This window comes from Musca domestica, unplaced genomic scaffold (genome assembly GCF_030504385.1).
Source record: "Musca domestica strain aabys unplaced genomic scaffold, Musca_domestica.polishedcontigs.V.1.1 15, whole genome shotgun sequence".
Taxonomy (NCBI): domain Eukaryota; kingdom Metazoa; phylum Arthropoda; class Insecta; order Diptera; family Muscidae; genus Musca; species Musca domestica.
In genome coordinates, this window is record NW_026712207.1 from 7,529,956 (window position 1) to 7,543,946 (window position 13,991).

The 13,991-nt window shown below is 34.2% G+C and overlaps 1 protein-coding gene across 1 annotated transcript; it reads right to left on the minus strand.

The window, feature by feature from the left end:
• Positions 1-7,760: 7,760 nt before the first annotated feature.
• On the minus strand, positions 7,761-13,561 carry LOC101900303 (protein hairy). The gene is made up of 3 exons (XM_005177453.4): positions 12,840-13,561; positions 10,089-10,184; positions 7,761-9,371 (listed from the first exon to the last, which is right to left on the minus strand). Exons 1-3 carry the CDS (start codon positions 12,936-12,938, stop codon positions 8,553-8,555), a joined length of 1,014 nt encoding a protein of 337 aa, XP_005177510.1. The 5' UTR covers positions 12,939-13,561; the 3' UTR covers positions 7,761-8,552.
• Positions 13,562-13,991: the final 430 nt, after the last annotated feature.

Consider the following 13,991-nt stretch of genomic DNA (forward strand, 5'->3'; position numbering starts at 1 on the left):
GAAATCAAGTACCGAAAAAAGTCATACGAAAAATAAAATTTATCTGCAAAGTTCAAGTTCATTGGCAAAATCCTTTACGACGAGCTAAGGGACCAACAATATGTTCAAAATGTTCCATGCATGGACACGGGTCTGCACACTGCTATAGAGTGTCTGTCTGCTTGAGTTGCGGCGGTGCTCACGACTATGCTAACTGTCAGGTGAATAAATCATCTAATTCCGGCCCAGTTGTTCATAAATGTTTTAATTGTGTTCAAAATAACATAAAAAACTTCAAGCATAGAGCAGATGACCCCAAATGCCCGTCCCGCCAGAAATATTTGGAAATCCGACGAAAAGCAACCCAGAAACGAGTTGGTCCAAAACAAATTAAGAACGTGAGAAACACCGTTGTTCTTTCTGAAGAAGAAGACTGTTTTGAAACTGCTTCTGCAACTCGAGGTAAAACTCATTTCCCTACATATAATGATAATCAGAAGATATCATATGCTAAAATGACAAAAGTGAATGCACTTATCGATGATTGTGATGACATTCCAAACGAAAAAATTATTGAAATTTACTTCGAAGCACTTGATGCTCTTCAAAAGTGCAAAAACAAATATGATAAAATGCGAGTTTTGGGAATGATGTTAAAACATGTCATATAATCACAAAACTATAAGCGAACTCAGTGTTATGCACTGGAATGCAAGAGGAATAACAACTGCTTCTGCCACCCTACAATTAGAACACTTGCTGCACAACAACAATGTGGATATAATTTTTATTAATGAAACATTTCTTAAGAAACACCATAAAATTACAATTCAGGGTTACAAAATTTATAGACAGGACCGGCAATCGCATGGAGGTGGAGTTTTAATTGCACTACGAAATTCCATAAATCATCGACGCATTCCAAAGTTTTCCACTGCTACAATAGAAAATGTATCAATTATTATTCACATAAATAACAGGCCCATCCGGTTAACAGCGGCGTACTGCCCTAAATACTCACCGCATTTCATAGATGATGTAAAAAAAATAACAGCTGGTGCAGAAGAGTACATTATTTTCGGTGATTTTAATGCCAAACACACAAGTTGGAATTGTCTAGATAATAATACCGCTGGCACTGCTCTATATAACGATCAAATTGCCTCCAATTACTTTATATATTATCCGAGCTCTTTTACGAGGTTTGGCGAAAGTTTCACTCCCGTCCAACCTTCTGTGGTGGATATTGTAATAACTAACACCTCTTTGCATTTATCACCGATAGAAACTCATCCTGAAATGTTATACTCAGACCATGTCCCGATTTCATGTCACATATTCGGATCAAGTATTATAAATGTCAGTGAAATCCCACAATACAAAAGCGCAGACTGGAATTCCATAAAGAGATGGGTTGACAACAAAATTAAAAACAACAACATCCATTCTGCTGTTGTCTCACGATTAAATGTGGAACACTTGTTATCTGAATTAACTAAGATCGTCCAAAGCGCTATCAAACTGGTTCCTGTGGGAAAGACTCAGCCATGGCAAAAGAAACTTTCTACCTTAACCCTATATTTAATAGGACAACGAAATAAATTTAAGCGGAGATTGCAGAGAGCCAATAATATCACAGACCGAATCACCATTTCGTGTATATTAAAACAGCTGAGAATCTTTATTGATCACAACGTGCTGAGAGACAGAAATAACAGCTGGTCCAAGTTCATAAGAGAGTTGCCACCTGGAAACAAAAAATTTTGGAGATTGACTAAAGCAATACGAGGGAACAATGTACGCTTAGAACGTTTGACGGTAGATGGTGTTGATGTTTATGACAATAATGTACAAGCAAATATAATTGCCGATGTTTTTGAAGCAAATCACAGATCGACTATAAATAATTCATCAACAATGGACCGAAAGGTAAACTATTATAAAAATTGGATATCTCGACAAGTTATTTCTAATGATGTACGTGAAACATTCATAGAGGAAATAAAATCATTTACACATTCTCTTCGAAACTGTAAAGCACCAGGAAATGATGGCATCAAACCAATAATGCTTAAAAATATGCCACTTAGCTTCTTCCAGGCCCTTAAAAAATTTTTAATTGGTGTTTAAAAAATGGATACTTTCCAGCTATTTTCAAAAAAGCAAATGTTATCCCGGTTTTGAAATCGGGGAAAGAAGTTAGTTCTCCTAAAAGCTATCGGCCAATTAGCATGTTAACATGTGTAGATAAAATTTTTGAAAAAATTGTACTCAACAGAGTAGAAGAATTCACCGAAACTAATGGCTTATTATTAAAAGAACAGTTCGGGTTCAGAAAAGAACATTCAACAGTACACCAAGTAAAGCGAATTACTAACTTAATTGAAAATAATAAAAGAAACAGAAAAAGTACTGGAATTGTGTTCCTCGATATTGCTAGAGCATTTGATACAGTATGGCACTATGGTCTCTTATACAAATTAAATAAAATGGGGTTTCCCATTTATATTCAACAGATTGTACAAAGTTTTTTGACAGAAAGAACCATGGAGGTCTCTGTAAATCATGGAAAATCTACAACTAGAACTATATGCGCTGGGCTGCCTCAAGGATCTGTCCTGTCTCCTATATTATACTCCCTATTTACATCGGATTTCAAAGTTGCGAAACCAAATAATACAGCTTTGTATGCTGACGATACTGCAATAATTACGAGTGGGAAGCTTTCAAACGCAATCATAAAATATATGAAAAAATCACTCATACATGCAGAAAAATATTTTTCTAAATGGAAAATAAGATTAAACGAAGATAAAACGCAAGCTATTATTTTTCCTTTCAACAAGTCACCAAAACGAAATCCAACAATAACCCTAAGCGTTCATGGAACAGAAATCCCCATACAAAACAGTGTTAAATACCTTGGAATAACACTAGATAAAAAAACTACACATTAAACTACACATTAAACTACAAAAACAAAATGTTATTATATAAAATGTGTATAAGGCCCATATTGACATATGGAAGTCAAGTTTGGTATTCTAAAGCTGCTAATACTCACAAGAAGAAACTTCAAATAATCCAAAACAAGAATTTAAAAATAATATTCAATTTGCCTCTACGCTATTCAACATACTACCTGCATAGAAATTTCAACCAGGAAACTTTCAGTGCATTGGTAGATCGCCTAAACAGAAGCTTTGAAGATCGAAACAGATTTTCAAGTCATGAATTAATAAGAAATTTATAGATAGGCTGTCTTCCAAATCTTCACATAGAAGATGATAGAAGCTGCCGTTATCAACATTTCTTTACTCCTTTATTAGGTTTTTCACTATCTTTTTTTCCTAAAAATGTTTTAAAATAATATTAAATGTTTACTCACCCATAAAATAAGATACGATTTGTTGCAATACTTTTAGTAAATTCTCAAGATATGTTTACTCTAATTTTAAATTTGAAAATGTAATAATGATAGTACAAATAAAAAATAAAAAAAAAAAAAAAAAAAAAAAAGGGAGCCCTCCACCCTGACCACGACAATTAACTATACCTAGTCCTATCCTCCAAAGATCAGGTCCAATTTGTTCACTTTCCATTTTCGAATATACCACCAATGTCTAACCAATTAACCCATTCCAATCACCTTAAATCATTGGCGCCAATCTTTTCCACTGCTACCAATGGGGTAGGGTCCAAACAACACAAACAACATGAAGTACATTTCGCGTGGTTCATCGTCGCCGTCGTCAATCGATAATCTCTGCGCGGCATTCATCACAAGTGGCTTAAGGCACCACCAGCAACAACAGCACGCAGTGGGTGCATCATCGCCGCCGTCACTTTATTTATGGCGCTTATCAGAAATTGATAATTATAAGTTCTTTTATTTTCGAACGTATAGTTATTCTGCATGTCGATCTATCTTTGTTTCTAGGTGGCGATCGGTCGTACTAAGAATATATTTAATTATGTGACTGATTTTTGTTTAATGAAAGAAAGTTTCAAAGTCCATTCTAGTAATGAAACTATTTCTGTATCATCTACAGAGGAAAATATTCAGAATTTCATTGGCCATAATTTTTAATTTTTTTTAAATGTTATTGAATGAAAGCAAACAATGTCGGAATTAGCATCAAATTTTAGAATAAGTTAAGATTTGTTCGAATTGGTCACCTTTGGCACGAATTATGGCCAATGAATATTCAAATGGCCAATGAAACCGCCACACGCTGCCCCAATGTTGTTCTGCGAAATTTTGGCCCATTCCCGGCGAAGCGCTTGCTTGAGGTGATCGACACTTTGGTATTTTTTAGTGCCAACCTTGCTTTCCAAAATACTCCAGAAACAATAGTCCAGCGGATTGGTGTCCGGAGATTTTTGTGGCCATTGTGCGCTGGACATGAAGCGAGAAACCTCATTTTGTAACCATTCTTGGGTGGCTCGTGCTGAGTGCGATGGTGCTGAGTCCTGTTGGAATGTCCAAGGTCTGGGGCCAAAATGTTTGCGTTCCCAAGGCTTTAATACACCCTCCACAACATTTTCGAGATAATATTCGGCATTTATTCTGATACCACATTCGCTCTTTTGTGTCTATTTTCTTTCCGTTGCGGTGTAAGTTCTTGCACTTTTTGGAATTTCAATGGCTTTACCCTGAGCTCATTTTTCAATATTTGCCGAATGGAATATTGTGATATGTTCAGCTCACGAGCCATTTTCGGCCACTGCGACACGGGTTTCGATCAAGTTGCTTCTTTACCTTTCAAACCATTTTTGCTGGTGTTGCTGTTTTCTTCCGTCCACTTCCTTGACGTTGCTACTGGCTACGCTATCAGTAGCCACGGTAACAAGCAATGGTGCGGGACACAAAACATTTATTCACATTAAAATGCTGATGCTGGAGTGCTCTAATGATAGCCACTAGCGGGTTTTCAACCAAATATAAAGAAATCACACTATCACGCTTGAATTCCATCACGAATAACTTTTTTTCTGGAAAATTCTCACAATAATGCTTTGCAAAACCTGCCACATCGCAATATTTATATGATATTTATTTAGGTCCAATACGAAGTGGACACTGTTGGCCCATTCCTTCGGAATCTACTCCATAGAGGTTGAATAATTTGAATAATAATGACAGAAGTCAAAATATATTTAAATATATAATCGAAAGTTGGCTGAGGGTATCTATCTATCAAACTGACAGTTTTTTTTTTTTTTGGAGAAGAATTTCTATGCTGAATCAGAGCTACAACCACGGATTTCTAACATCTATATCTGAGGCATTTTTAACAGATAGATTTTGCGGACAATTTTACCAATTTTTCGAAAAAAAACAAGTACAAAAGCTTTAAGTTCAGCCGGGCCGAAATTTGAATACCCTCCACCATTTGGAAAATGGTCCGTGAAAAATTCTGTTTAAATCTTAAAAATACTGAATGTAGTCGTTATATTAGGGTCTATACGACGACGCGGATCTGCTAAGACAACTTTTGCCATCAGCCATTACGATATTCAAATGCGAAACTTGAAATAAAAAAAACAGTAAATAATGTAGCTAAAATCGCTAAAATCATTAGAATACCGAATATCGGGAGGTACCGTTATATGGGGGCTATAAGAAGAAGTGGACCTACATGGCCCATTTTCTGTTTTATGCTGTAGTGTCTATTACGAACTTCAAATACCAAATTTGAAACAATTCCGGTAAATAATGTCGCTGAAATCATCAAAATACCGAATATCGGGAGGTGCCGTTATATGGGGGCTATACGAAGACGTAAACCTGCACAGACAATTTTTTGTCATAGGCAGTAGTATCCATTTCGAACTTCTAATACCAAATTTGAAACAATTCCGGTGAATAATGTCACTTAAATCATCATAATAGCGAATATCGGGAGGTACTGTTATATGGGGGCTATACCAAAACGTCGTTCTGCACAGAAAATTTTCGGTCATGGGCTGTAGTATTCATTACGAGCATGAAATATCAAAATTGAAACAATTCCGTTGAATAATGTCGCTAAAATCATCAAAATACCGAATATCGTGAGGTTCCGTTATATGGTGGCCATACGAAGACGTGAACCTGCACAGACAATTTTCTGTCATAGGTTGTAGTATCGATTCCGAACTTCAAATACAAAATTTGAAACAATTCCGGTAAATAATGTCGCTGAAATCATCAAAATACCGAATATCAGGAGGTACCTTTATATGAGGGCTAAAAACCGAATTAGGCAGTTCACCACTTTAGCTCTTTTGACCTCTTTGCGGTGTAAGTTCTTGCACTTTTTGGAATTTAAATAGCTTCACTCCGAGCTCATTAATTCAATATTTGCCGAATGGAATATTGCGATATGTTCAGCTCACAAGCCATTTTTCGGCCACTGCAATGCGGGTTTCGATCAAGTCGCTTCTTTACTTTTCGAACCACTTTTGCTGATGTTGCTGTTTTCTCCCGTCCACTTTCTTGACGTCGGGCTACGCTACCAGTATCACGGTAAAGAGCGATGGTACGACACACAAAATATTTATTCACATTTAAATGCTGAAGTGCTCTAACGATAGCCACTTGATAGCCAAATATAAAGAAATCACTATCACGGAATGGTTTCAAATTTGGTATTTGAAGTTCGTAATGGATGCTACAACCTATGACAGAAAATTGTCTGTACAAGTCTACGTCTTCGTATAGCCCCCATATAACGGTATCTCCCGATATTCGGTATTTTGATGATTTTATTTACAATACCCACCGAAATTGTTTGAGATGTCGTATTTGACGTTCGTAATGGATGCTATTGCCTGTGACAGACAATTGTCTATGCTGGTCCAGGTCTTCTTACAGCTCCGGTATAACAGTACCTCCCTATATACGATATTTTGATGATTTTAGCCGTTTATTTCAAGTTTCGAATTTGAATACGATAATGGCTCAACGTCCTATAGACCCCAATATAACGGCTATATTCGGTATTTTTAAAATTTTAACAGAATTTTTTAAGGATTTTATTTTTTAAAAATTTCCAAATTCGTTCCAAACGGTGGAGGGTTTTCAAAGTTCGGCCCGGCCGAACTTACTGCTTTTTAACCCTGTTTTTTTTGAAGACCTTTTGGATGTTCAATTTTTTTTTTAAATATTTTTTGAAGGACAACTCCCAAATGTGGTCTTTTGCTATTGACTCCCATCGATTTATGTTAATCCCAACATAACAACGTCCCACCCCCCTTCATTTTATCCCCATTGTTTGTTCTAAATAAAATACAAAAAAGTTTGGTTTTAGAATTTATCAAATTTATATTTATTTTTAATATTTTTTTAAATATTTTCATATCTCCTTCTTTTAATTATTGTATACCAATTTTTAAAATTTTCTTTTCATGTTGTTGTTGTTGTTTTTCTTTTTTTCATATCACTTTGTCTTGTTCACAATGTAAAGGACTTAAGTCTAGAATTTTGTTTAACATTTCTGTGATTGCCTTTTTAAGGAAGACTTTTTTAAAGATTTTATTGTTTAAGCCATTTAGCAGGTCATTAAAGCCATATGCAATTATATTATTATATTTTTCTTGTTATTAAAACAATATATTAAAAAAATTAATAATTATTTTTTTGTTGTTGTATATATAATAATAATAAAAAAAAATATGTAAACATTTTTTAATAAAAACTTTACAACCACCAGGTGGTTAAATTAAATCTTGTGATGAAGCTTTTTATTTTAAATTATTTATTTATTAATTTATGTTTAAATGTGTGTGTATATAGATCTATAATACTTAATACTCTTGTAACTGACATCATTCTAGAGTTGTGTGTTTGTGTGAGAAGGTGTGTGAGAGCGAGATGATGTTTATTTGTGTGTGTGTTTTTGTTTTTCTTGGTGAGGTAGTTGAGTTCCTTGATTTTTGTGATGTAAATATCCTTTTAGCCTTACACCCTCTCTCTCTCTCTTTTCATAATAGTAATGTAAGAGAGAGCCAAATTGTTTTTTTTTACTCTCTGCTGAGTCTGTTTTGGTAAGGAATGAGCGCATGACTCTATTTTAGCAATATACTCTCCATGGGCGTATAGTAAAGAGCAGCCTCCATCCCAGCCATCCATGGCCAACAACAGTCCCAGAAAATGCAACGAAGATGAAAATTCAAACACCTGTGGCACATTTCCCCCTTTTTCCGGTTTGGTGTGGAAAACGTTCAGGTGTGAGTGAGAACGATAGATACGAACGATACAAGATGAGATGAGCAGAATTATTTTATCCCTGGATCAGCTAGTTTTGTTGAGGTTTTTTTGTGTTTGTTTTTTAGTTTGGTCTGGCCTTGGGCCTCCATTTTGTACTCCATTTTGGTCATTTTGTTTGTTTGTTTAGCCATTTTGGCCTTGGCAAAAATTAGGTTATCCTGTCTCTTTGCTCTTCAAATGATTTCCGGTTGTGTGACACGCCATCATCATCGTTTGGGCCTGAGCCTGGCTATCTTTTGATACAAAAGAACTGTTCAGTCTCTTTCGAGTAGGCAGCAGTGACTCCTCTCAATTTTTGGGTGGGTGGGGGTTGGCCACTTCACCATGGACGCCAGACGGGCTCTTCTTCTTTGATTTGTTTTTTGGTTACCAGGGATAGGGGTTGTTGCATTTGTGGTTGCTGGGCAGCTGGGGCATGATGGATGACCGAGGGTTTGTAATCCATGGCCTCATGGGAATTGGCAGGGCTGGGTGGGGCAAAATGCATCATGTGATTGGAGGCGGGGTAAACATGTTCATAGGTGGACTGAGAGCTGTGCGATGAAGCCGATCCAGTGCTGGCTGTGCGGCTGGGAATGGGCACCAACATGGGAGGTTGTTGTGGCTGTGTCTGCTGTTGTTGTTGTTGTTGATGATGGGGGTGAACTTGTCCCGGTTGTTGGGGAGGCAAAACCAAGGCAATACTGCCATTGGGTAATTTGGTGGGTATCACCTGCAGACCATTGGGCAGGAAGTAGCCATGGGGTGTTTGCTGAATCTGCGAGCTCATAATATATTGCTGATGTTGATGATGGTGATCTTGTTCCGGCGAGGAGGGTGGTGAAGGCAAGATTTGTCCATGCAATTGTTGTACGGCAGCAGCAGCGGCAGCCTGTTGACGTTGCTGGGCATGCATTTCGGTTTTGACACCATTAATGCAGTTTTGCAAATGTTGTAAAAGGCGGCGCTTCACTGAGGGTTCCAAACCGGGAAAGCGGGACACCTCATTGGCACAGTCGGTGAAACCAGCCTTGAATTTGTTGATGATCTTTGGATCGGCTGCCTGTTGCATGGCGGCCTGTTGACGTTGCAGTTCTTGTAGATGTTTGACGGTCTTTTCCAAGATATCGGCCTTTTCCAATTTGGAGTGACGAGCCGGCTAAAATGAGAGGAGAAAAGAGAGAGAGAGGAAATTAGTAAAGGTTGTTAAATTGGGAGAAATGTTTATTTTTAATGGGAATTTCTTGATTAGAATTAAAAAAAAATTGAATTAAAAAAAAAACGTCAGACTTTTTAGATAATGTTTTTTCTATTAATTTTTTGATAATTTTAAAATTTTTTTAATTTAATTTTTTTTTATTAATTTTTTAAAAAAAATATTTTATTTTTATTAAAATTAAAAAAAATATTTGTTGTTATAAAATTAAAAAATATTGATTTTATTTAAAAAAATTAATGAAAATATTTAAATATTTTTTTAATAATAAATATTTTTTTTATAAAATAAATATATTTTTATGAAAATTTGTTCATTTAATTTTTTAATTAAAAATATTTTTTAATAAAAAAATTATAAAAGAAAATGTTCTTTTTAATAATAAATATTAAAAAATATATTTTAAAGACTTTTTATTAAACTTTAAAAAATTGTATTTTTTTATTAAAAAAAAATATTATTTTTTATTAAAAAAAATATAAATTATTTGTTAATATTTTTTGTTGTTGTATAAATTTTTTATACATATTTTTTGTTACATAAAAAATATTTTTTAAGTTAAGTATTTTTTAAATTTTTTTTAATATTTTTTTAAGAAATTCCATTTTTTGTTTTAAATTTTATTTTAATTTTTTTCATAAAATTTATGTAAATACTTACGTCTTTCTTGGTTGCATCCAATATTAACGTTTTCAGTTCATTTAAACAGTTATTGATGCGTGCTCGTCGTCTTTTTTCCATAATGGGTTTGTTAGACTAAAAAGAAAAATCGAAAAAAAAATATAAAAATTAGTTACGAAATTTAAAAAAAAAAACATCATTAAATAAAAAATATAAAAAATGGAAAAAAAAAATATATTTAAATTTGTTTAAAAAGATTTTTTATTATTTTATTTTTTTAAGTTTTTATTTTTAAATAATTGAAAATATTTTAATAATTAATATTTGAAAATTAATGGTTTTTATTAATTTAAAAAAAAATATCATTTGAAAAAAAATGTCAGAAAATTAACACCGATTATAATATTATACATATTATTAATAATTATTAGAAAAGTTTAAAACATTTAAAAAATATTAAAAATTATTTTTAAATACAGTTTTTTACTTCGTTTTTAATTTATTAAAAAATTAATAAAAAATAAAAATTAAAAAATTGAAGCATTAAAATAAATTTAAATATTTTTTCCTTTTTAATTAAAAAGAATGTAAACAAAAAAATTTTAATATATTAATCATTAAAAAATAAATAAAAAAAATAAAATTTATAAAAAAAAAAAACAAAAATTCAAGCATTAAAATATATTTAAATATGTATTTTTTTATTTAGAAATAAATAAAAACATTTACAATTTACAATTTATTTATTACTTTTAAATTATTAAAAAATTGTAAAATATCTCAAAATTATTTTTAAAAAAATTTGAAAAAATAAAAAAAATATTATTTGAAATGTTTTAAGCAAAAATTAAAACATTTAAAAAACTATTTTTATTATATATTAATTTTTAATTATTTAAAATTCTCAAAATTATTTTTAAGATAAAAATAAAAAAATAATAATATTTTGAAAAAATAAAAAATATTAATTGAAATATTTTAAGCAAAAATTGAAACATTTAAAGAATTTTTAATAATTTTTGTATTAAAAATGTAAATAAAAATATTTGTAATTTATTTTAATTGCATTACTCTTTAAATCAAAATAATGTTTAAGCCAAAAAAATAAAATAAAAATATTTTTGTAAATCATAAATGTTTTTATATAATTTGTATTTCCTTAAAAATGTTTTGAAAATCACCCCTACCAATTTTTGACCCCATGCTAAACCATCTATTTCCACATCTCTCTACATAAAATCATTGCCCCCCTAGGTTATTTTTATTTTTTTTATTCGAAAAAAATCCAAATATCTTTAAAAGTGTGCCTGTGTGTGTTCATTATTTTTTTGTTTTTAATTTAGTTTTATAACTAAATTAAGCATTGCAAATAAAATAAATGAAAATAAATATATATAGAATTATAGTGTATTGTTTAAAAATATCCCAAAGGTGAGGTGGTGCGCGATGCTGTTGCTGCTGCCGCCTTTGGTCTGGGGGTGCTGCCGTCGGCACACGCTAAAAAGCGAAAAAAAACACACACACAACAGCGCGATCGCTCTTTAATTGGTAAGCAAAACAATTATGGCATTTGGCCAAAGCAGCGAAATATTCTATTCTGTGGATCGCGTGCGATATTTTTGGGTACATTGTTGTGCAGAATGCCTCATTTACCCCCCACCCCCTTTCTTGGCTAAAATTAGGAAGTCGAAAACAAAATTACACCAGAAATTTTTGGTGGTGAGGATGAGAAGAAGTGGGGGTGGGGGTGGGGTTGCGGGAGTATTGGCTGAGACCATAAAGAAAAATACCTTTGCTATTTTCATACAGACTGTCATTATTGGCATGTGATGCTGCTGGCTACGTTCTACCACAAGGTCGTATGGCCACACACAAATTTTTTTGGCAATTGGCTAAGGCAGCCATATAGGGAGATTTTTTATTTATTTCGTCGTTGGCCGCTTATGAGTTGAGGGAAAAACGCCACCACAATTTTGTTGTTGTTATATTTCGAAAAAAAATGCACATGTGCGGTCATGTGTTTTTGTTTGGTTGACCATTTGTCGTGGTCGTCGTCGGGGGCCCAGTGAAGTCATCGCCACCATCCATTATTCAAATGTTGGCGTTGAGTGAGTGATATGGCCAAAAATCGACAAATACCAATTAACAATTACATTGCCACAATTTAAAAATGGTAACAATGCGTTGGCCAGCCAGGCAGAGTGTGCGGCGGCTGGAGATTGGAGGCCCATAAATGAGCAAAACGAAACCAATATTTTCGGAGGCAGCAAATGACGCCCTCCACACATCCACATCCACGACTTGGATTTGGACTTTGATTTTTATTTTTTATGAATGAAATTTTGGTATGATTCAGCCAAGTTGTTGTTGGCTTCAAACATATGGTGAATATTTTTTCGATTCGATTTCGATTTTTTTTATTTATGGAAATAGTGCCCCACACACTCTTTGAAAATGACGCCAAAACCATGTTGAACTGGAGTGAGTGTGTCTGTGTTGGTTTTGGCATCACTTTCCGAATCAGGGTGAATGGATGGATGAATGAATGAATGCGCCAAAATGCGTTGGCTGGAAATGTGTGGCGGTGGCGACGGAAAAGCCAAGTTTGGGTTCAACCACTTTTACAAAAAAAAAAAAACTAAAAGGCAAGTGAGTTACTCCATTCGAGAGTGGGGGTCAAAAATTGTTGTAGGCCGCCACTTTTGTTTTTTTTTTTGGCAAAAAATTTAAATACAATATTCTACAGCTAATATCCGCCAAAGTTTATTTGGGTGGGTGATAAATACTTACACGACGATCACTTTTGGTGGGTGCCTCCTTGGCGGCATGAGGTACGGGAGCTCCAATAACATTGGCGGTCATGGTTGGGCCACAGACACCGGTAACCATATTTATTTTGTTTATATTTTTTTTCAAAAAATTTAAATCACAATTTGTTTTTCAATTTCTTGCCTTGCAAGTTTTCAAAATTTTTCACTTGGCAATTTTTTTTAAATTATTGTTTGAATTTTATTTTCAATTTTTTCTCTTTTCTTCCGATATCACAAAGTTCCGCTTTTCGAAAAAAACGTTGCGTTTATTTTTTTCGTTCTAACTTGCTTGCGGTTTCAGTTCAGTTTTTTTTAGTAATTTCTAAGTTCTCTGGCGTTTCGCGGCGTTAGCACTCCGTTGTTGCTTCTTCAACGATCAGCGAACGTATGAAACAAGTGTTCACTTGGCAGGCTGATAAAAATGACTTCAATCGGTTGTTGACTAGGTTAGTTGGTCGCCCTCAAAAAACAAGAGAGGGAGAACGTATAACACATAAATCACACTTGGGAGAGAGCAATCACACATAGAGAGAGAGCGGCTGTGCAAAACAAAAAATAAACCGTTGTTCTTATCTTTTGCCGTTGTTGTTATTTTTTTTTTGGCTTAATTTCCGTTTTTATTCCAAAGAGGCAGAGAGATAGAGAGTGTGAGTGATTGGGTGAGAGAAGAAGAGCTCTTTATCGTTTGGCTTGTAGCAGACGACTGACGATTGATCGACAGGTTCGTTGGGTAAATCGTTTTAACGAGACGCGCAGCAGAGCGAACAAACACACGAGAAAGGAAAAAGCCACACGACCATATAAAAATACCACACAGCAAAATCAACAACACCGCCAACAAAAATAAATGCCGACCAACAGCAACAACACACAGCCATGTAAGCCACATGTGTATGTATGTACGTACGGTTGTCGGTATGTCTTTATCAAGCTGTTGCTGCGGTTGCTCTCCCTCTGCCTGGGCTCACACACAGCAGTAGTCGAAGAGCATGGGTCGTGGTGCTGGTGCTGACGACAGCGCTGGTGGTTGGTGTTGGTAATGATGATGGCAAGACGGACGGACAGACAGACAGACAACTCAGTGACTACCTGGTTACCCAAGTACCACCACTTATGGGTCTATCACCACCAC

Bases quoted from the DNA above. Each gene is read 5' to 3' on its own strand.
- LOC101900303 (XM_005177453.4), bottom strand. From the start codon at position 12,938: ATGGTTACCGGTGTCTGTGGCCCAACCATGACCGCCAATGTTATTGGA. The intron at 10,185-12,839 runs GTAAGTATTTAT...TTTTCTTTTTAG, and splicing joins CCACCAAAAGTGATCGTCGT to TCTAACAAACCCATTATGGA. The intron at 9,372-10,088 runs GTAAGTATTTAC...CTCTCATTTTAG, and splicing joins TGGATGCAACCAAGAAAGAC to CCGGCTCGTCACTCCAAATT.